Source organism: Balearica regulorum, chromosome 16 (assembly GCF_011004875.1).
Source record: "Balearica regulorum gibbericeps isolate bBalReg1 chromosome 16, bBalReg1.pri, whole genome shotgun sequence".
Taxonomy (NCBI): Eukaryota; Metazoa; Chordata; class Aves; order Gruiformes; family Gruidae; genus Balearica; species Balearica regulorum.
This window is the reverse complement of record NC_046199.1, coordinates 10,240,451-10,263,186: the sequence shown is the minus strand read 5'-3', so window position 1 is coordinate 10,263,186 and position 22,736 is coordinate 10,240,451. Positions and strand designations below refer to the sequence as shown.

General features: G+C 51.0%; 2 protein-coding genes across 3 annotated transcripts in view; both read right to left on the bottom strand.

Moving 5' to 3' along the window:
- Window positions 1–1,563: 1,563 nt before the first annotated feature.
- Window positions 1,564–10,730, bottom strand: SRMS (src-related kinase lacking C-terminal regulatory tyrosine and N-terminal myristylation sites). Its single transcript, XM_010307813.2, has 8 exons — window positions 9,597–10,730; window positions 7,300–7,421; window positions 6,260–6,426; window positions 5,173–5,311; window positions 4,534–4,692; window positions 3,369–3,550; window positions 3,039–3,195; window positions 1,564–2,656 (listed from the first exon to the last, which is right to left on the bottom strand). The coding sequence occupies exons 1-8, from the start codon at window positions 9,950–9,952 to the stop codon at window positions 2,463–2,465; spliced, it is 1,476 nt and encodes a 491-aa protein (XP_010306115.1). The 5' UTR covers window positions 9,953–10,730; the 3' UTR covers window positions 1,564–2,462.
- An 830-nt stretch (window positions 10,731–11,560) lies between these two features.
- LOC104639675 (peroxidasin) overlaps window positions 11,561–22,736 on the bottom strand; it is a 49,162-nt gene continuing 37,986 nt past the window's right edge. For both annotated transcript variants that reach the window (XM_075768984.1, XM_075768983.1), the window contains 9 exons: window positions 21,722–21,830; window positions 20,807–20,964; window positions 18,054–19,557; window positions 17,455–17,589; window positions 16,608–16,816; window positions 15,905–16,019; window positions 15,467–15,560; window positions 15,023–15,140; window positions 11,561–13,658 (listed from right to left, as the gene is read on the bottom strand). In XM_075768984.1, coding sequence (XP_075625099.1) covers window positions 15,045–15,140; window positions 15,467–15,560; window positions 15,905–16,019; window positions 16,608–16,816; window positions 17,455–17,589; window positions 18,054–19,557; window positions 20,807–20,964; window positions 21,722–21,830 — 2,420 coding nt within the window. In that variant the 3' untranslated portion in view covers window positions 11,561–13,658; window positions 15,023–15,044. The remainder of the gene's footprint in view (window positions 13,659–15,022; window positions 15,141–15,466; window positions 15,561–15,904; window positions 16,020–16,607; window positions 16,817–17,454; window positions 17,590–18,053; window positions 19,558–20,806; window positions 20,965–21,721; window positions 21,831–22,736) is intronic.

Sequence of the window (22,736 nt, the reverse complement as noted above, 5' to 3'; positions counted from 1 at the left end):
CAAATGCATCGCATTAGCCTGACGTTGTTTTCAAATGCCACTCGGTCAAGTTGAATCTGCAAACAGGGCACATGCCAGGCTGAAACCAGAGCAGACAAATGCCTTTAACAACAAGTTTGCAATGCCCACCCGGGGGGGGGAGGTCGGAAAGGACTGGGGCCCTGGCAGCTTTGCCTTTGCGGGATGGATTTTGAGAAGATCCTGGACTCTGTGGCCCTGATTTTGGGATGTACTGCCCAGGCTAAGATCCTGAGAGAAGGTGAGAAAACTCAGACTCCCCTAAATGTGTCTACTTTTAAAAAGCAAGTAATGACTCAGAGAAATGCCAAAACCCAGCAGACTGCTGGAGGAGAAACTCACGTGGTGGATCAGCTTTTAATGCAGCTGCAGAGGAGGAAGGTAAAGCTGATGTGGGCAGCGCTGGCTTGGCCCGTGTCCCCATGTCCCCACGTCACCCCTCCACACCCCCCACCATGGTGTTGCCCCCCCAAGTGAGCTGCTTTGGGGCCACATGCGTGATGGGGCTGGTGCAGGCAGGAGGGCTGCCTGCAGCTCTGCCAGCCCCTCTGGCTTCTCCAGGGACCCCGGCCATACACCGCTGCTCCCCACGCCAGCCCCACCACCCCGGGCACCCCAAGCACACCCTTCTCCTCCTGCTTAATTTTTAGCTCCACCTGGTGGCAGCCAGACCTGCAAATTTAATATCTTTCTAGCTGCAGCAGCCCTGCACCACGCACGTCCCAGCCCTTTCTTGGCATGCAATAAATCCATCACCTGCCGGACACGGCTTCGGTCTTTAGTTTCTTGTAGTAGGAGGGGACCTGGGCTGTGCATATGTGTGATCTTTGCTCAGCTGTTTGATCAGGCTGCGAAATGCTTTGCAAGATGAGGGCTTCCTCTTGCAACCGTGTCCAAACATCGTGGCAAACCCAAACTGTTGCTTTTTCCAGCTGTGAACACTCTAACCCGGAGCTGCCACCTCCCTGGGGCACAGCTGCAGCCCCTGAGGGCCCTTGCTCAAGCCTCAGAGGAAGCATCGTCGGATCAGAATTTATCACACACCTAAACCACATTCCCACCTTCCCTTTCCAGGCCCCCTGTGCCCAGAGACTTGCTCAATTAACAGCCAGAATCATTTCTGCTACTTTGCACAGCATGGATGCTGCTCAGGCATGGAGAGTGTTGCATAAACTTTATTAACTTTATATATTCCAACCCTGCTGGTTTTTTTCAGCCCTACTTGCTCCTGCAAACAGGCAAAATGGGCTTGTCAGGAGGGAAATCTAAACCCCAGCGGCCCTGCCCGTGCCAGGCTGCCTTTCAACCTCAGCACGTTGTGCTTTCTGCACCAGTGCCCCGAGCGCGTCAGTGCTCGAGCAGCCCCGCTGGGGCCACGCCGGGAGGCTGCCTGCACCAGCCGGGGCCTTGGCGCTGCTCCCGGCGCTGCTTTTCAGTGAGTCCTTCCACCGCTGCCAAGGACAGCCCGGCCTCCGAGAGCATGGCCGGCGCGGGGGGCAAAAGGTAGTTGGCTGGAGCAAAAGCTCCCCCAGCTTGGGGGGGATGAGAGGCTCAAGGTCATCCTGTATGGCCGTACCCTGGGACCAGCGAGGAGCTGGGCGCGGTGGGAGCATCTCTCGGCTTTGCACCGTGGGTGCGATAAAGAGCAAACCGGAGCGAAGCAGTGTTTTACCCAGTGCTGCCTCTGCCGCCTGCACCTGGGCTAAGGAGGCGTTAAATATTTGAACCCAAACATACATTTTTCTTGGAATAACCACTCGATGGTGATCAAGACAAGGAGCCGGCGCAGAGCAGCCCAGGCAGGAGCTGCCTGTGCAGGGTCCTTGGGACGAGTCGGGGCTGCTGCCTGGGAAAGGGGTGGCAGATGCACATGAAGGTTTAATGCATATCTGGATGAACAGAGACCAAAAAGACACGAAGATGGTTATATCTGTGGTTGCAAGAGTGGGACTGGTTGCAAACCGTTGCTTCCTGGGCAGGGAGGGGAGCAGCGTGGTGAGGGCAGAGCATCCCGCAATGCCCTGCAGGGACTCCGTGGATGGATGCACACACATTTATTGATAAATACACTGGACACACACTACGAGAAAAATCAAGCGGAGCCACGACTGAACACAAACTGCAAACCTTCACGTTGGCGTGGGGAGCGGCAGGGACCTCCCACCCTACTGGCTGAATGAAGATGTAAACTCTGAGTGATGCCTTCACTACCATGGGGCTTTTCCAGACTGCTACACAGCCAAGTGCTGGCATCGAGTTCTCCACAACTCGTTGCCTTTTCCCTTGGCCACCTCCCTGCATCCTGACCGAGAGGGACCATGGGCTGGTTTTGGCAGATGTGCTTTCCTTGGAGCCCTGTCAGAGGGCAAACCAGAAGAAAGGAGCTTCTTGGCAAGAGCTGGCCTGGAGGGGCTTGTGCAGGAAGGATGGTGGCAAGGGGTCCCTCAGGAGAAGGAGCTGAGCAGCCGTCTGTAGATGAAGCCCAGCTTCTCCCGCAGGGCCAGGAAGGTAGGACGCTCCTCCGTGTTGCCACTCCAGCACTCCAGCATGATGCTGTAGATCTCAGGAGGGCAGGAGCTGGGGCGGGGAAGGCGGTAGCCCCTGGTGATTTGCCGTACGGTTTCTTGGTTTGTCATTCCTGGAAGGAAGGAGAAGATGCCGCTCAATCTAATGTCCCCAAAGGATGCCCTGAAGATACACCTGCAGTGAGCTAAGACGTCAACTGGTGCTGCTGTGAAATGGTGTTTCTCTGCCACGAGGCTGGTAGAGTAGAGGCTGCGGGAGACCATCCAGCCCATGCCACCTTCCCACCCCCAGCTCCTGTACCCACTCTGCAAGCACTGAAAATCCCTCTAAGCAATCCCCAAAGTGGACAGTAACTTGCTTATGCTCTTGGAGCTGCTTCCACATCCATTATGGAAGGGACAATATGACAATTCATGACATGTTGGCTTTTGGAGACCACGGGCAAGCTGCCCAGCATGTGGACAGAGTGGCTGTGAGGGGGCTGGCAGCCCTACCTTCATACGGGATCTGCCCATACGTGAAGACTTCGTAGAGCAGAATCCCGTAGGACCAGACATCAGACTTGAGGGAGTAGGTGCGGTAGTTGGCTGCCTCCGGGGCTGTCCACTTCACTGGGATTTTGGTGCTGCTGCTGGTGGAATAAATGTCATCCTGAAAAGTAATGGGAGATGGGCCATGAGGGATGCTGTGATGAACACAGCCACTGCTTTTGGAGCTCTGCTGAGGCTGCAGGCCAGGAAAGGGGACAGAGGGGGATGGCTGCAGCACAGGGCAGCTTGGTGGCCTGAGGTGACAGGAGGATCCACAGCATCCCACTGACCAACCTTGAGGAGCCGGGCAAGTCCAAAATCGGCAATTTTGCAGGTCAGTTCCTCTCCCACCAGGATGTTTCTGGCCGCCAGGTCCCGGTGGACAATGTGCTTCTCCTCCAGGTACCTCATCCCATCCGCCACTTGGCAGGCGATGTTGAGCAAGTGGGAGGTGCCCAGGGACTTCCCTTCAGGACCTGTTAACACAGATGATCCAAGTGTTGGGGGCAATCTAGCAACATCTATTTTGGGTGCTCTGGTTTGGAAGGAGACCTTGCACTGGCAGCATGGAACCAGCAGAATGTGTAAAACCTCAAATTTGAGGTCCTGCCTAACTGTCCTGGCTGTGCAGCGTGGGCAGTTCAGCACAGCCATGTGCTCCTCAGGAATGGGACTGGGGTGAGCTCTGAAGGTGTCCTGTGCTGCAACGAGGACACAGACATCCATGGCTCGTTGAAAGCTATAGGTGACTTTCTGCCGTGCAAATCTCCAGCCAGGCCTCTCAACCCATCCTACCTGCAAGTTCCAGCTCCTCCAGCACCAAATGCTGCTGGAACCCTAACCAAAAATGAGGTCAGTGTGGGGGAGGAGGGAGGTGTACCCAGTAGAAAAACAGGCCTTGGTGGGAACTGTTTGTGGTGTTTCCCTTCAAGACTGATTACTGGGTCAGGAGAAGAAAAGCCAAGAAAAATAAACTGATGGCCAGGTGATGAGTGGAGCATGGCCTGTTACCAGCTCTGCACATGAATGAAACCATGCTGCAGGCCCAGGGGGAGGTTCGGCGTTTCATTCCTAACCAAGACAGTGTTGCTCAAACACGGCAGAGGAGTTATGTCCACTGATGGGAGCTGGCAGCCCACGAGGGGGGTGATGAAGGAGGGATGAAGATCCCTACCAGCACTTTTGGGCTCCCAGAGACTGATATGGACCCAACACACATAGACACCAAAAGGATCACACCAGACTGCATCTTTGGGTCTTAGGTTCAACCAAGATCGTCTCCACCAAGTGCCCATGGATTGCTCTGCATTGCCACTGATTTAAGTGGGATGGAAACCAGGCTCACTCTCTCTTAGGGTCCTCACTTGGGTTCATAGGGCCATTCTGGGGCATGGAAAGCATCTGCAGAGCAGCACTGCCCCAGGAGCCCACTCCTCATGGTGCTGGCACCAGTACTCACTGTTGAGGTAGCTGTGGAGGTTGCCTTTCCGCATGAGCTCAGTGATGATATACACGGGCTCATCCAGTGAGCAGACAGCATGCAGCTGGATCAGCTTCTCATGCCTCAGGCGCTTCAGGTTCTGAATCTCCTTGGTGAAGTCTTCCGCTTTCATGTCAGCTGGGGGAGAAAGCCAACGTGGCTGTTGTGAGCTACTTTCTCATATGGACGTTGGGAGCTCAGCACGTCCAACTGGGATGAGGATCTTTTCCTCCTCACAGGCCACCCCTGCTCTCAAAGTTCATGTCTGCACAACCTGTGTCTCATATCTAAACACCCATGAGGTGTTTTCCACAGGGCTTTGGATCTCATTTTCAGGATCATAGTCCCATCAGGACTTGACTTACAACAAACCCATTGGACTTCCCTTGACTTATCACAAACCTTCATTTGACTTGACTGAACGTGACTTGTCACAAACCCACTAGATGGAGCCATTTTATAAAGGTGAAGCCCAAGTTTAGGTGGGTCCACAGAAACAGTACAGCTACTTGCCAGGATTAGACACAGTGACCAAGAGGATTAGGAAAGGGGGTGAACAATGTGACAGTGAACGAAGAGACCTAGTAGGCCACGATTAACATCTGCTCTTCCGCCTACCTTTTATGATCTTGATGGCCACCGGCACTGTGTTCCTCCACAGTCCTTCCCACACCTCTCCGAAGTAGCCCTCACCCAGCTTCCTCCGCAGGGTGAACTCCCAGCGTGGGCGCTCCCAGCCATCCCTCTCAGGGGGGGTCTGCAAAATGGACATTGCACGCTTGGACCAGCTGGCCGGGCAGGACCTGCTGGTGGAGCCTGCATAAGCTTTCGGTGCCCACCAAGGCCTGGTGGCCATGGAGGAGTGAGCAGGACATTGTGCTCCACCACCTACGTTGCACTGATGTTGCAGCCTGGGCATTGCTTTTCCCTCTGCTGCATATTCACTGGGGACACAAGGCATGTGGAGCATCCTCTGCAGTTACCTCTGCTGGGAGCCAACGTATCCAAGGGGGAAGAGTATTGGACACTACATGAAATATCAGGAATTCAGATCATAATTCTCTCCTCACCAGACCTCAAAGGTGGCTTTTCTCCATTTCCACCAATAAATAAAAATGAGTAAATTAATATTATTGCTATTATGGCTGATTTAGACTTCAGCTCATTAAGCATTTCTTTCATCTTACACCTTTGAATTTCACTCTTGAATTATTCACATTTAATTGTTATTTCTAAGTCATAATCCATGAATGGAATTCTAATCAGGAAATGAGTCGGCAATTTGGGATTAATACTCTAATTGGATTTATGAGTGCCACACTAATTGATATGAAAACTATATAAAAGCAATGTGATTGTCTTATACTCTAAGAAAAATATTGGAATCACATGTATTTCCAGATTCAGTATCAAAGGGCTTTGTAACAACATGGTTTCTAGTCTTTGAGATGGAGAAGACAGTTCAGCAAAGCCTGTGCATTTTGGCCGGTCAAAAATACATATAAATGCCATGCTCAGCCTTAACATGGCTGATAAAAGGTGAAGCTGGCAGCTCTACTAATGGTGTATTTTAAATTTAGCTTAATAAAGCTCAAATCCCAAATGGATAGACTAATTATTCATATTTGTCCCTAATTTCTCTTTCCTCTTTTCCACACTGGACATCTTTGGGACCTCGGCCGAGCCGTGCTGTTGGCATACGCACCGCGGGGCTGCAGGGCTGCAGCAAGGGGCTCTGGATGACCTTCCAGTGCTCGGTGTAGAAGGCGAGGAGCTCCTCCATGTCGGGGAAGGGATGTCCCTTCTGTATGTACAGGCTGCCCCCGGGGCTCTTGCAGATTCGGAAGTGGCTGACCTTCATGTGGTTGCGCACTGTGGGGAAGCCCAGGCGGAAGAACATTCAGCTGGTGCAATCACCAGCATCTTCCCACCTCCCTGCTGACTCTCACCCTCTGTCCTTTCCAGGCAGCTGGTCTATTAATTCACCCTAAAGCAACAAAACTCGCGCCTGGGGAATTACATCCCACTCCCCACCATCCCTTTTGCTCCCACCTCCTGGCTCAGAAGACTTCTGACCATGGGCGAGCAGGGCTCGTTGGGACCAGAGTGGCGATGCTTTATTAGCAGGGATAATTCCCCGTGCAAATGGACTGCTTGAGAGCAACAGAGCTCATTGCTGCTCGAGGTGGATAAACCAGCGGTGGTCGGACCTCCTGCAGGCACACCGCAGTCTGGGGAGGCTGATGGGCAGGATGTGGGGTTCACCGTGAATTTCTCAAGGTTGCTTTTATGTAGATCGGACCAGATCATAACGGAGCTCTGTGGTCCAAAAACCCCTGAATTCAGATTTCTGTACATGGGAGCAGCCCAGGCCCTGGTAATCTGGAGTGACGGCATATTTTTAGACAACTCTCAGATGACAAAAGCTGCTGGAATGAAATCCTGAGCGTTAGTGCCATGAAACCATCATTAAGCCGCTGTGAATTGTTTATGGCTTTCATACGCTGGATGGGAGGAACATACACTTTCCTTTGCCACAGTAATTTGGCAATCCATACCTGCATCTATTAGCTTTCTCCACTCTTTTAGAAAGCGGTCAATTCACTTTAACAAGATGCTATAAAGTGCTTTAAACATATTTCCATACTTTTCACCCCGTGCTGACCAAGCCAGGAGCTGCCCCTAAGGAACAGCTTGGTTCCTTTCCCTGTGCTAATTTTCTCTGGATAATTGTCACAAAATTACCTGAGAGAGAGTACTCGCCCTTGCTGCTCTCGCTGTCCCGGACAAGAAAGGAGCCGTGCTGGTTGGGAGGTGAGAGGAGGAGCTGCTCCGCTTCGTTTCGGCTGATCTTGCTGAAGTACCAGCTGTGGGCGCAGGGCAGAGGGGTTAGCGTGGTGCAAAGAGATGGTGCATGAACGGGGCTGCATCCACCCCGGGGGTTCCTGCACCTTCTGAGCCAGCGAGGGGGAGCAGCTCGCTCCCACCATTTGCTCACCCCCGGCAAGCGGCGCGGCAGCCAGCCCGTGGCTCAGAGCCTGTAGACAGCTGCCCACTCACACCATTGCCAGCCTGCGTCGGGGCTGCTTAATTTCCTTGGTTTTGTAGGCACATGTTGCATTTTATGACAACTTACTGACTGCAAACCATTTCCTCTAGCAGCGCCTGATCTCTGCTGCCTTGAGCTGGCCAGGTCTCAGCTCCATCCCAAAATCAGGAGGTTTACACTCGTGGCTCTGCAGCAGGGAGCTGAGCACCTGCGCTGACAGCCTGCAGTAAATAAAGCACCAACCACCTGGTGCTGTGTGGAAGATGCTCTGGTGGGGTTGCACCCGCGCATCCTGCCGTGACAGCAACAGCTACGGGCGTGGGATTGGTTTGTACTTCTTGACCTGCATCTCATGGGCACAACCAGCTCTCAGAGCCCATGAGCAAATCGCATCAATGAAAGCATCTCTGGCAATTGCCCTTTGCTGCTCCAGATTTGGCAGTGCTGGTTGGGGATCTCAGCACCAAGCCAGCAGAGAGGACCCAGCCAAGCCCCTCTTCTGTACCTGACCAGCATCGAGATTCATCACCATATCTCTGGCAAGAAAAGGCGGGCGGGCTGGCTGGGTCCCGACTCAGCGGGACACACGAGAACATGGGGAAGAAGCTGCTTCATCCAGCCTGATACAGCTGTGACGTGAGAAGCCAAAGGTTTCGTCATTTACTGGGATCGCCAGCCTCTGAGAAGCTGTGCAGGAAATTATACGTGATGGGGTTACACAGCTGAACAAATTACCACCCAGCTCCAACCTGCGGCTCCACAGAGTCTGTGTGCTCGCGGCTCGCTCCGGCCGCAAAGCCGTGCACGTTTGCTGCCAGCCGTCCTCACACGCCGCGACATCCCCCTCGCCTCCGTCCTCAGGATGGGTCTGGGCTGAGCTGCGCACGGGTTGCACACACACCACAGGCACACACACACACGCGTGCACTCAGTGTAGCTTGCACAACTGTGTTGTGTAAGGGGACTAAAGCGGTACGCCAGCCCTGTGGTCCTCACTGGTGTGGTCCCAGACAGGATTTGCTGCTCTCCAAAGCACACGCAGGGAGGGAGCGAGGGAGGGTCTCCCATCCCACCAGCTACAATAGATGCCCCTGCACATCAGGGCCCCTTCCCAGGCTCCCTCTGCTCCTTTCCTTCAGCCTTGCTCCCGAAAGCACAGGGCAAGTGCCAGGGGAGCGTGCAGGGTGATTACACCCCCCCCATCCGTGCAATCCCCGTCACTCGGTGTGACTCAGGGCCTGGCACACAGGGAGCAGCAGTGTCTTGGGGCACTTTGCCTGGCGTGTCAGGACCAGGCTGCCTTATGCAAGGATGAGCCTGGGCTTTCCCCAGCTGTCAGAGGGCTGAGACATCACCCTGAGCTCCGTGTCGGGTGGGAGAGGCACCCACGGGGAGGGAGTCCCCGGCCCCAGATGAGCAGGACCCAGACGGCGGCAGCACGGGCACAGCGGCCCTTCAGGGCTCTGGGCTTCCCAGCAGGTCCCAACCCAAACTGCTTCTCCCCACACTCCCGGGCCCTTTGGAGCTGGCAGGGCTCAGGCACAAGCTTCCTCAGCTCCCTCCCTCCTGCTGTCTCCTCTTTAATAAAGGCAGGGCAAGAGAGAGAGGAGCCAGAACAAGGAAGAGCCCATTTATTCGGCACCGTAGCTGCACCCATGCACACCATCACATCGTGTCCCAGCCCAGAGCCACCCTCTCCTGTGCAAGGGCCCGGAAAGAGGGACCAGCATCTCTGCCCCCCTCTCCCAGAGCATCCCCCAGCTTTTGCTTGCTGTGCTGAATACCTCCACTGCTGTGAGCTGCAGGAGCTTCATGGTGGAGATGGCCATGGGAGGGCAGATGCCCACTCGGTCCCACCACCAGCGATGGCAAAAGCAGGAGATGAGGAGCTCGTGCTCCCTGCCGGAGCAGAGGGCGAGCGCTACCTTGCTAGGGACACGCTACCCTGGTCCAGCCTCCATCCCCCTGCAGGTCCAGAGCATTGGATACTTACGGCCGGTGAGCGGAGGTGCCCTGGCTGAGGTTGGCCACGTACGCAGCAGGAACGTACCCCATGGCCGGCTCCCCCAGCAGCCGCCGAGCTAAGACATACTCTCCTTCTTCTCTGAGGACACGCAGTTTGTCCCCTGCGCTTACACTCAGTTCCTCTGCGCTCCGGGCTGTGAAAGCGTATAAAGCGATAAAGAGAGAGGACTTGGGGATGAAGGAAATGGAGTTCGGCTCCGAGTGCAGCGAAACAGAATCGGAACCAAGATACCCCAGCGAGCAGCTCTCCGGCACAGAGCGGGGACGGAGCTTGTTCCAGAAGGACGTCAGGAAGGTCAAATGCTTCCGGACAAACTGCTCCATCCTCGGTGGATGCGGTGGATGCGGTGATCTATGCCACTGCGCTTCTCAAAGTCAGAGGAAGGGGCGATCCCGGGCTCATGCCGCCAGCCGGGCAGCTCATGCTGCCGTCCCGCGTCCCTCGCGCGCGTCTGGGCGCTTGCCGGCCCTTCCCCGTGAACTTCCTATTTCTGAAAGTGAAACTGGTTGATCTGGTGGGACGAGTCTGCAGGTGGGATGAGTCTGCAGGCGGGAGTCCCACGCTCAGACCCGCGGGCACATCTGGGAGACGGGCACAGCTGGTGCCAGGCTCACCGCTCTCGAAGAAGGAGAACAGCTTTTTTTTTTTTTAATAATTATTATTTTAAAGTGTGCTCTCCTGCTTGTTACCAGAGCACTGGTAAACACAGCTCTCTGTTCTTCAAGCAGCTCTTGTGACAAGTGGCTGACTCCAGTTAATAGTCTTGATCTCACTTGTGTGGGAGGGTATTTTTTTTTTCCACAGGAAAATAATTGCATCCACAAATGCGTCATAGTTAAAACAGAATTAAGGAAATAACCTTAGAAGAGATCTGAAGTGGTTTAGATATTTGCTGTGTGGATATTGTGGGGTTTATAACAGGAAATCCTTTTTTCTTTCGGTCTGCAATGACCTCCCAGGGTTACCCCACTAAAGCAATTGCCTCCTCCCACTAATTCCCCATTGCAGAGGATCTCTAGGGAATCCACTTCCCAGATCCGCCAGGATCCAGTGCTTGCTCAGCCTCCAGCAGAGATGGGTCCCCCTCAGCATCAGGAGGTCCTTGGCTGGTGCACGGTCTGGATCAGCCCCAGGTGCCTGCGTGACACCCAGAGCCGAGCCCTGGCACACAACCCCCGGCGCCAGGTGCCACCAGCACACCCACGCTCCTCACAGTCCCGGTCACACTCAGATGGAGACACGCTACAACCCCCCTGCCAAACGCCAGCAACCACAGATACCAGCCAAAGGATGGAGATTTCCACCTCGCATCTTGCACGTCCACTTTAAGCCGCCTGAAAATCACTGCTCCGGTGAGAAATCCCAAATCCAGCCCCCCCCCCAGCCCCTGCCTGGGTTTTGTCACTTAACTGTTCCATCTAATTAGTGGGAGTTTTGTGCCTGGCAACTCCGCTCCTGGCCTTGAGCCCATTATTTCAATCCTCCTCTGCTTGTAATTGGTCCAGGCAGCTCATTTTGGATGTCCATTTGGGTTTAAAAAAAAACAAACAAAAAAAGGAGACTTTATTGTAGGGGTCTAAGACTGCAGATTGCAACCATATGGTGTATGAAGAAGAAACTGGACCTGTCCCTGGGTCGGCAGCTCTGGGCTTGCCGTGTCCTGGGTGTCCCATGATGTCCAATCAACCTCCAAAAGCTGCATTTCAGTATCTGGGTTTGGGGGTCAGTTCTTTTCCCACGCTCTCCCAGGCAGAGAAGCCCAGGGCAGGAGTACGCAGTGCTCCATGAGTGTGCTTTGCTCTGCGTGTTGCCGCAGAGATGGGAACTAGGAAAAAACGGGAGTCTTTAATAAAGTATTTGGCTCCCTACTTACCAAAGTAGCACCTGAATATATGGGTAATTCCCCCGAGATCTTCCCCCACCTGCCCAGCCACAGCCTTGCCCTCGGAGGCACGCAGGGATGTCTAATTTCTCTCTGTATTTTTCCCACTTCAGTGTGGGGAGGGAACAGAAGGTGGAGCGCAGAGGGGTGTGCAACACATGGGGAAGGGACATCCCCTCTGCTGTCCTTCTGACAAGTCTGCTCCTCACGTCACACTCCATCAGGAGGAAAATGGGCTGCTTGGTTATGGATTTAGAAATTATCTGATTAGATCAAACACTGAACATTTATGCCTTGCTGTTTTGAATGAGGACTTGGTAAACTTGTGGTTTGGAGAAGGAGACTGATTTACCTTTATTGACCTTTGCCAGATTAGATTCTCTAGTGGTACAAGTGATAGACAAGTGCAGCTGATTTATAACACACAAGGCTTTGGATCTTGATTTGCACCTAAATGAAAGAGTACTTCAAAATGACTAACATCCCTGAGGACTAAATACTGCCTCTGAGCTGAACTTACCAGACATGCATAACACACACTCATCACTCCAAACCTGTGTCTGCACAGGACACGCACGCACAGAGCAGAGTCCCACGCCAGGAAATAGCTGATAAATCACAACCTTTTTCTAGTATCTTTTTTATTTTCCTATTAAGTTCCAGGAGCATCCCTGCTGCTTTGAATCCCTTTGGTACTATAACACGTCTAAAAAAAAAAAAAGGGGGGGCTGGGGGGGAGAAGAAAAGAATAAGCACGTTCACAAAAGTTTCTGGTCCTTACACTGTGGGAAGGAAGATGGGAGGACGCAGGAAAAGTGAGAAAGATAAGGAAGGCACAGGTACCTAATGGATCAAGTATTTTCTTTTTGGTCCCTGTGACCATCTTACAAGGATGTATTAAAACCCAATCTGTGCACAGATTTGGGGCTATGGTGGATACACAGGGACTTTAGTTCTAGCACCACTAAAAAGCACCTCCAAAGAGCAACGACACCAGAAGATCTGTTCAGCAGAGCTGGTTACATAGTCCTGGTTTAGTTGCAGAGCACCTGGGAGCAATAAACACAAACAGCACTTTGCATTCATCCCTATGTCAAATACTGCACATCGTGTTCTCCCGTACTAATTGACAGAAACCAGCAGCTCCCCTCCACTAATGAGGGCGCCCATTACATCTAATTATCTGAGGTTCTGTTCAAGGTCCTGTTACGTTTACACTCAAAATACATCTCTCAGCAAAGAGCCTTTTGGGGGGGCGGGGAGAAAGGAAGAGAAACATAAATCCAATTAATTCCCCAAAGGGGCAGAAAGTTGGACAATGCGGGTCATGCCGAGGAAAATGTTTTTGAGCACTGGACATGTCATGGTAGGTCACTCACAGGGTCACGTCACCGAGGATGTGCCACTCGTTACCCAACGACTGGCAAAGCACAGCGGCTGATCTCGGCATTGTGGGCGGCCGTGGTCTGCTGCATCTGGCATCCTGTCCTGAAGCACCCGAACAGCCGGGAGACTTCCCCGGGCCTTGGGTTCACCTCCTCGCTGCTGGCAGGGACTGCAAGCCCAGCCCAAACGGTGCTTGCCAGGGCCCCGAGGTTCCTCTTGCTCCTTCTGTTGGCATGAGAAGGTGGCTGGGGGTTTGTTTTGGGTTTCATGTTTGTTTAATTTGTATATTTTCTCAGATTTCTCCAGATGTTTCCTGGCATCACAGTGCATTTGAGAAAGGTTTTGGCTCTTAATGAATTGTTTCGGTTGGGTGCTCATGGGACATTTCAGACCAGGGGTGGTGGATGATGACAGCATTGCATGGGAAGAGGAGAAGAGCAGAACAGCTCTAAAGCAGCTTCAATTATTCTCCATTTCCTGGGGACCAAAGAAGAAAGTGGCATCTTGGCAAACTGCTGGCCTGTCATTATCAAAGAGGGCAGAGCCCATCCCCAGAGGCAAATGGTCCAGAGGCTGAGGGGCTTGTAGACAGTCAGTGCAGAGGGTTCAATACAGGCAGAAGAACAGTCGTCCTGGGACAGGGAGTGGTGAAGGAGGTGTGAGAGGAGGCAGAGCATCGTGGGGTCTGGCAGCTGCTGTCTCTGAGCCCTGTAGGAGTGGGTTGGACTGGCTGGTGGAGAGAAGTGCAGGTCACAGGGCACCTGAAATGGCACAGGAAAGCAGAAAAACTCTATGGGAGGCAGCTGGAGGCAGAGTTAGCTGTTTGTACAGTGCCCGGCAGGTCTGGGGCATCTCTGATTGCAGTATGAAAACAGCAACAGCCCCTTAAACCCACAGAAATACTTTTCAGCGACCTTGTAAACCCTACAGTGCTCTTCAAGGATCTGCAAATGATGGCAAGGAAAAGCCAACTCCGATGCGTCACGCTGCAATCTATGGCAAATTTCTAATGGGGATCGCTGTTCAAATGAAAAATCTATAAGGACCGACACACCAAATCAGACTGCAAAACAGTGTGGCCAGTGTACAGGCTTCCCCTTCTGCTTTCTGCTGAGATTATCAGCACAGATCAGCCTTTGCTTGCCCTCCCCTGTAATCTGACTGCCAGAGGATGCTCCTTCTAGTACAGACTGCCTGGCAGAACAACACTTGTGCATAACTCCTCTGCTCCTGTCCCTGGAGTAATAATTTGCAACACGTAAAAACCATTAAACACCTCCTCCAGACTGGCAGGTGCCAGCAAGTTGTTCATTCTCTTCCAAGGCTGCAGGGATCTCCATGGAAAGCGGGCTAAGGGAGCTCAGTCTGTGCTCTCCATGCCCCTAAACACAGGGGACCAGAAACCTTGCAGCTTTCTGCCAGCACCCTGCCACAGCTGAGCAGCAGCAGGAGTCCCCAGGCTGGCAGGTGCTCACAGTGACTTTAAACATGCACTTGAACATCCTCACTCCCTTGTCTGGAGCTGAGCAAACAGAGGACTGGTGCCTTCAGAAGAGAGGTGCGCGGTGACTCAGTTGTTGAGGGGGAAATCTCTGTCAATATGTAGGCAAATGATGGATTGCTCCATCTGCCCAGGTGTCCTTGTTACTCCGAGGAGGAACCAGTCCATCTACTCCATCGCTGCACTTTGTGATATCTCTCCCCACAAAGGCCCTTTGGAGGCTGTTGGATTTGGGGTTGGGATATTAAGTGTTGCTAGCAGAAACCTACCCAGAGTGCCAGAGGAATAGGCCTGAGAGACCTCACCCAGTCCACCTCGGCCATCCTATACTTATGTCTTTCCCCATCTTTGTCAAACCAGTTCTTAAAAGACCTCCAGAAATGGATAAGCCACAATGTCCCCAGACAACCCATTCCAGTGAGTCACTAATCATTAGTGGTAGGAACGAGTGTCTAACCTGCTGCATTTAAGCCTATTAGCTCTTGTCCCATTCATCACTGGATTGCTCCATTCCTTTCTGCAACAGTCTCTTCTGTCCGTGAAGACTGCTCAGGTGTCCCACCGCACGCTCAGCAGCACCATTGATCCACCTCTTGGACCCCAGCCCAGAACAAACACACTGACCTTATACGAACAGGCAACACAGTCATCTTTTTCTCCATTTGTCTCCAGTGTTCTTTCCCCGTCCAGGCGTGCTGGTGTTCCTGTGGTGCCACCACAGCTGGCTCTCTAGTGCATTCACCTGGTGGGGACGAGAAAGCAGCAGCGCTAAGAGGAGTCTGCACCATTGCACAGATAATCTTCAACCTGTCCCACATACAAGAAGAAAGTGCCGGCTCAAACTGGTGTTTTACTCTGCGGTTGCAGAGGTCTGAGCTCACAGAGCTCAGCTTCATCTCTCCTCTCCCTACTCTACCTCTTCTGTACGTGCCGCTAATTCCCTCTGATCGGATGGTTGCTCCTGGCTCTGGAGGACGCAGAAGTCACAAAGGCTGCCCATAGCAAATAGCTAAATCCTGCTCCTGGGGTGACTCCATGGAAGACAGACATTGGAGCACAAAGTTTTACCTGTTTACGCAGGGAAGCAACTGTCTTCTCCAGTTCAGCCACAATGGACTCGAGATTCTCTCTGGAGGAAGGGCTTGGAGAAGGCACTTCATTTCTGGGGTCAGGGACAAAAAGTGAAAGGGATTATGCAAATGTCAGCTTCCTGGATGAGAGAATCTTTCTGCCTTCTCCAACATCAGCCTCCAAGTAAGCATCAAACAGAAGGGCCCAATTGCCAGATTCACCTGCCAAGAGATGCCAACCAGCCACTCAGCCCAGCTATTTAAATATCAGTTGGACTCTGCACTAAAGCATTGGAGGACTTTGACCGAGCTCAGCATCTGTCTAATGAAACAGACCTCTGCAGAATGCCAATTTCAAAGGCCTGAATGGACTAAGTTATTAAAAACTTTTCTTATGCTTCGTAAAATGGAGGTAAAACAAGTGGTGATACTACACCTGGGGAAGGCAGGCTTATGCTTGGCAGGGTTTTCCTCTGGGTAGCTGAAGCCAGGAGACCTCTTGCTTCGGAACCGCTGAGAAAGAGCTCTGAATTGCCCACGTGTCCGGCAGTCTTGGGAAGGAAGAGAAAGTCTGCAGTAAGCATTCATGTTTAAAGCAGAATCATGTGGATTGAAGGCAGCACAAGGCAGCGCTGCCCTCCTTCACCACCCACCCTTGACCACCATCTCTTATGCTGGGGGGGAGGAGGCAACGAAGGTGTGTAACAGGGCACCCATGGCTCAGCTGGACATCGGTAGCCAGTATATAGCACAAAGGGACCACGGTAGGATCTGTGGTTTAACGGTAGAGTTTTACAGACTCCTACATGAATCTGTAAATGATAAGTGGTGGAGATCACCATGCCTACATCCTGTTTCAGCTTCTCCCCCTACGCATGAGCTATTGGCTCCTGCCAGAAGCCCTCAACTAGGTAGACCTTTGGCCAGATTCAATGAATCTAACAGGCTTCCTAGAGAGGTGGTCGATGCCGCAAGTCTGTCAGTGTTGAAGAGGCATTTGGCCAATGCCCTTAATAACATGCTTTAACTTTTGGTCAGCCCTGAAATGGTCAGGCAGTTGGACTAGATGATTGCATATGACGAGTGCCACCCAGAGCCATCCCCACATCAGTCGGTGCTAGAGCAGCCTCCTTCCTTACCCTCACAACAGTCCTGCCACAAGTGTAGATCCACTGTGGGAATCTCTTCACAGCCGACCATACCCTGTGGGTACGATGCCACCCGGAAGACATCTCTCTGGAGCTGCTGGATGTTGTCACTGTTGTCACAGATGACACGAGCAAGGGATGTCTGTCTGATCTGAGTCAGCTGTGCCGGCGTGAAGACTCCAGGATTCTCATACCAAAATCTGCAGTGGGTTGTAATCACAGCATGACTCAGGAGTAGGAGAGGAGGACAGGGAGTGAGGCTGGGAGAGGGAGAAGAGTTCCCCTACATCTGTGCAGCAGCACCCACACCCCTCTGAAGGAGTTTTTATTCTGGTGTCAGGTGGCTTCAAACACAGACTGCCCTTTTCTGAACACCTGAAGCCCCGTGAGCTGCTGGCTGGAGCTGCAGGGTGCCACCACCTGCAGATACAGCCCATCGCAGGGGAACCCCAAGGCTCAGACAGCTCTGCTGTAGCAGGCTGGGACACGGGTGAACTATGCTCCTGCCCTAAGCGCATCACCAGGCAAAGATATGTCTCATTCACACAGCAGCAAATAGGAATTAGAAGGAGCTGCTGTGGACATTTTCTAGCATTCTCAGGAGACATTGGGCACATTCTCAATGGTCCTGCAGTGAAATGAGACTCATTAAATCAGAAAAGGACACATTGACAGTAACTTTGGCAAGTCCTTTTGCAAATTCACGGGACAGAGGAGACCCTTCCTTGTATCATAAGACAAGAAATAATAAAAAAATACAGGTTCTGTTCCTCCCCATAGGGAGCAAATCCCCTTAAACAGAATACCAAAGACTTTGGGTTGACTCCAATGATAATACCTATCTCCATCCCTCAGCCTTCTGAACTGTGTCGTTAACAGGCACATCAGCGTTGGTCCAACTCTGGTACCAGGGACAAGATCCTCCACCATCAGGGCTGGAAACAGGTCAATATTTTTGGTAGTTCCATATAAACTGCAGGATAAAAGATATTAAAAAAAAAAAGTTAGAAGACTATCAAAGAGTGGAGATAAAATAAATCTGATCTTATCATAGGAATTTGTATGCAAGGAACTCATCTGAACAATATTTACAATGGTCTTATCTAAAAGACAATGGGATAAAGGCTTGCCTTGGAAAGAGGCAGCCAGCGCAGATAGGATGCAGTTTAGTCGCACTGGAATATAGCTCCAAGGCTCAATCTGCTCCCAAACTACACCACAGCAGTGCCTGATGACATTCCACTCAGAACCAGACTGATCACTTGGAGAGACCTCATTTGTCTTACCCCATTCTCAGACCACAGCTATTACCCTATCTTAACATCTGCAGGTAGCAATATCTAGGAAGGTTATTTGATGGGTGTCCTGGGAGGATCAGAAACTTTTCACTGACTGATGTCCAGTGATTTTGATGCTTCCAAGTCCAGGCTACAGTACCTCCTGAGCTTTTCCCTGATCTCCAAGTTCTTTATCTCATTTCTGAGGTCCTCAAATTCCTGTGCAGATGAGAGGTTGCAGAAGACCCTGAAGTCATTGTAAGGTGGAATGCCATGGTCTCGCCCTCTCTGGATGTTGATAGCAGCCAAGTCCAATGAGACAGAGTGTGCCATGGAGAAGAGTTTCTCTGTCAGCTCCATGTTGAGGAGTTCAGAGGGGACCCGCATTTTCCCAGGAACCCCAAACAGCCCGCGGAGGAGAGGATCGATCCCACCCTCCTGTGTGATCCTGAAAGGGGAGAAGAAGGCCTTGTGCAGGGGGATGTGGCCTTGGCGGATGGGCTGGAAAGTTTCATTCAGTCGGTACAGGATGGGGTTGATCAAGGTGTGCCCAAAGCGGAAGGCAGCAGTGGCAAAGGCGTTGAGAATCCCCGCATTGATGTTGGGGTTGTAGCCTTTGTACTCACCCAGCATCTTCATCCCAGCTTCCCCAAGGACCTTGGGAAGCCACTGGGCATAGGTGATATGCTGCATCTGGGCACCCACAATCTTCCGTGCCTCGTGATACAGGAGGTCTCCATCCCAATGGGGATTGAGGGCTGACAGCTCTGTGGCAATGCGGTTGTGCTCCCTGAACCAAAGCGTGTGCATGGCTGTGAGACCCAGCTGCTCATTGGCACGGTGGTCTCCTGCCAGGAAGCACGGCACAGGGCTCTCGTTCTCATCTCTCATGCACTCAGTGGGTGGCCCCACAGCAAAGGGAAGGAGATGCTTCCCCGAGCTGGGCACAACTTGCCCTTGCTTCAGTAGCCCATTTTGGCTGTTCAGATCCCGCAGCTCCCGTGATTCCTGCTCTGTGCTGCCATAAACATTGGAGGCATCGATGTAAGATGTCAAGTGGTTGATCTGCTCCCTGGCATAGACGGAGTTCATTAGCAGGGAGGTCATCCCGCTACCGCACACGGGACTCGAGCGGACAAAGAACATGCAGCGCCCGTTCCTCACGCGAGGGTCATTGGCAGGGACCATGACGGAGAAGCAAGGTGGGTCATTGCTGCACACCTCGCTGCAGGGTGCTCCGTCTGAGAAGCGGGACATGCTAATGGCTGCCACCGTCTGGTCCATGTCGTGGTCCAGAAACTGGCCCCACTGCATGAGCATGTGTGTGAACTGGTCATCGGGGGTGATGGTCTCAGTCCCAACCATGGCAGTGGAGACGAGGCGGGGTAGAGGAAGGGGCAGGTCCCTGGCATCTTCTGCCAAGGAAAATCCCCGGGGGAGGTTAAATCCATTCTGGTAGGCAGGTTTGAGGAGCCTCTGGAAGGCTGTGAGAGATGCACCCCACATCGGGTGCTGGAGGTTGTTGCAAGACCCATCGTGGGTCCTGTACTTCTTGTGGAAGCAGATATCTGAACAGTTCGGCGTGCGGCGGTGGGCAGAGCAGCCCGACAGGTTGGCGATCATGTTCAGGTAGTGAGGGGACACCAAGTCATTGTACCGATAGCCTGTGAAGATAAAGGCAAAGCACCAGGTCAGACCACGGCCGCTGTAGCCATCCGGTTCCTACCATCCCATGTAAAGGCTCCGTGTGAAACTGCTGCTGAGACTGTCAGGGTGGGCACGGGAAAGCCAGGTCTCTGATCACGGTGTTGCTATGTAATTTATGGAAAGTTAAATGAAGCACAGGATTGTATCAGGCCGACTGAGAAGAAAAGAAGGGGAAAAGCATTTAGTATAAACTGTGCCGAGGTGGGAACCAGAAATTTTGAGACCGGCAGACCTAACTGTGGGGGTGGTCTCAGTCTCCATCCTGGGTTTATTTTACATCTCTCTGGGTTATTACTGCAACCTTGAGCACCATCAGCCATCCAAACCCTACGTGACGAGCAGCAGGGAAGCTGTGGGTGACTGCCAGGGCACTGCGCCATGTGAAAGCGCTGAATAATGCTGCGCTGTGCGGATGCTGACAGGGCAATGAGGAGGAGAGGCTGGCAGTCCGACCAGCCCAGACAAGACCTGCAGCCTGGAGAGAGACTCCTTGCAGCCTGGAATACAAAAATATTTACGGGCCCCGAACATACATGCCTGCTGCAAAATGACTCACAGATATAGGTAAAAACACGCAGTGTATGGGAATGTCTGTTGCAGATAAAGGAAGTTCCAGTTAGCAAGTTTTGGAGTCCAGCTGCTGGATGCTTGGACCTCATTAAGTATTTTTGGTGTTGCATTGCTTTGTTGCTTGCTATCCTGCCTCCATAAAAGGAACCTGAGTGGCTGGAACCAATCTGACTTTGTAGCTAAGTGCTCAAAGTAGTTGAGAGACAGAGGAGTGATACCTCACTTCCTCTGATATAGCACCCAAATACTTCAGAGTTTTCAGTGTTTTTCTCATTGCCACTTGGAGGGCAAGAAACGTCCACAATGCTGAGGGGTCAAAACTCAGATCCATAAAGGTACTCCTTTGTGAGTTAGACAGCTAAATATTTTTAAAGATTAGGGCTTTCATAGCCAGTCAAGAAATCTTCAGTAAAACAGGGAACTGAATCACTTTCCTGAGTACCGAGTTGTTATGGTAAACACAAGACCAGCCCTCCGGCTGTTAGGAAGACCATGAGATGTAAGTGAGCATTGCAACCCAGACAACCCGTTCTTGACATACCCAAAATTGCACTTTTTAAACTTTCTGAATATGTACACATTGTTTTAATTTAATCCTAAGCGCAAAGTTAAGAAGGGAAATAAAATCTCTCCTACCTGTGACATTCATATCCACGATTAGACCTTGTTGCACATGTTCTTGAATCAGCTGCAAGGTCCTTTCAAAGATCTCACCTGCCCTGGCTGTTTCAAGGGTGTAAGGGTCCCGGGGGTAACGGAAGAGAGCCAGCAAGTCATTGGGCGTCTTGGGGCGTCTGTTTCAAGCAATCAGAAGTGATGCAGGAACATTAAAATAAACAGACTCTGTTCAGAGCAATGAGACTCTACAGGCAGCAAGAGTCAAGCTTTAAGCGTGGTCTGGTGCTCGACCCCCAAAACTAGTGCATAAGAATGATGCGGCTTGCCTGTGTATTGCAGATGATTAAAGGAAAGGATATTTTCCCCCAGGAAAATACACATATTTAATTTCCTTAGCATCTCTGGCTTTCTTCTACCATAGTAATTTATTTTTCCCTTTCCAACTGCTGAAACCCAGAGGTTTTGGGCTTAATACAAACTGTCTACCTTTCAATAAAAACATATATTGGGGTGGAAGAAGAGGGAATTACCATTCGCTCAGGAAGTCATTTTTCATTGTGAAAATGGTTAGAATTACTATATTATTATTTCTGTTCACCCTACACAAAGTCAGTTACATTTATAAAATGACTATGTAGATTATGTTCTTTTCTATGCACTGTCTCTGGAGCCAACTCCAGCTGACAAAATATACATTGCAGATATAAGTGACACAAGAGGTGACATTCATGTATCAGATTTTTCCAGAATCCCAAACTCCTGTTATGAAGTTCTGTCACATCCTTACATCTACTTGGTGCAGCCTCAAAACAATACTGTAACTTTCATTTGCGGATTGCCAACGATAAAATGAGATTTGAGAAAGCTTCATTCATTGTCTTTTTTATCTCTTTTCTGCTTCAAGTCTCAGATCTTGGCATTTCACGCACTTACCTGCTGAACAGCTCAGTGCGTGTTGAATTGATGGCGTGGTCCACACTGCTGATAGCTTCCCGTATCGATGTGGCTACAAACGTGTCACCGCTCCGACCGACATCCGTGGCTTTTCAAAGCAGAAAAAGAACAAAACATTCTAAATTTACTTTGATATTAACTTGTTTTCCAAGCCCAAGAAAATCTGTGTATTAGTACAAGGAACTCCACTGCAGGTCGAACTGCGTGTCCATTTGCAACATAAACACCATGAATTTATTTTTTAAAACAGATATTCTGAAGAAGAAATTAACTGCCTGCAAAAAAAAAGGTGACTTTTTCAGGACATGACTGTGGAACACATATTCAGAGTTTGCTCCTGTACAGCTTTGCAAATAAATGCCTGCTTTGGTTGGTAGTTAAATTGGAAAAAGAAAATGTAAAAATCACAGTGTGTTAACCCAAAATAATGTATTTACTTCCCACAAAAGAAACTTCTAAAATTCACGAAATTAATTTGAATGTATTGGTCATACGTTAATTTTCCATTTGTGGAACACTTCTAATTCAGTTCACCTTTAGTGTTAACACATCAGATACATAATTTTAAAACAAAAAAGAAAGCTCTTGTTTGAATACCTTCAGAAGTAAACACATGCATTCTTAAAAATTACTACAAAATGCATTTTTTAAGCCAGGGTCTTTGTCACAGCTGAACAAACCAGATCCCATTTGGCTACCAGTGCATGCAACAGCCAGCTGGAAAATGAGGTACCAATCAAGAATAAATCACAGAAATTACCTTAGGAATAATTTCAAACAACAAAGAAATATCAGATTTTCTCAGCTCCTTGCATACAATCCCTGTATAGAAAATTATACTAAATTCATCTAATAAGCTACCACTATTCACGCTGGTTATTCCTGCGTGCTTGAGGAATAGCCCTCCATTTTTAACCTTATTGCTTGCCTTTGATTTTTTTTATCCTTGCCAGTTCTTCCCTACCCTCTAAGTCCAATTTCCACTCTTGACCTC

What these genes read in the sequence shown, in the direction of transcription:
- SRMS (XM_010307813.2), bottom strand. Translation starts at nt 9,952, where the DNA reads ATGGAGCAGTTTGTCCGGAAGCATTTGACCTTCCTGACGTCCTTCTGG. An exon ending in GGGCGAGTACTCTCTCTCAG is followed by an intron (nt 6,427 to 7,299) that starts GTAATTTTGTGA and finishes GCTTCCCCACAG; the next exon opens with TGCGCAACCACATGAAGGTC. An exon ending in CCTCCACAGCTACCTCAACA is followed by an intron (nt 3,551 to 4,533) that starts GTGAGTACTGGT and finishes CTGTGTTAACAG; the next exon opens with GTCCTGAAGGGAAGTCCCTG.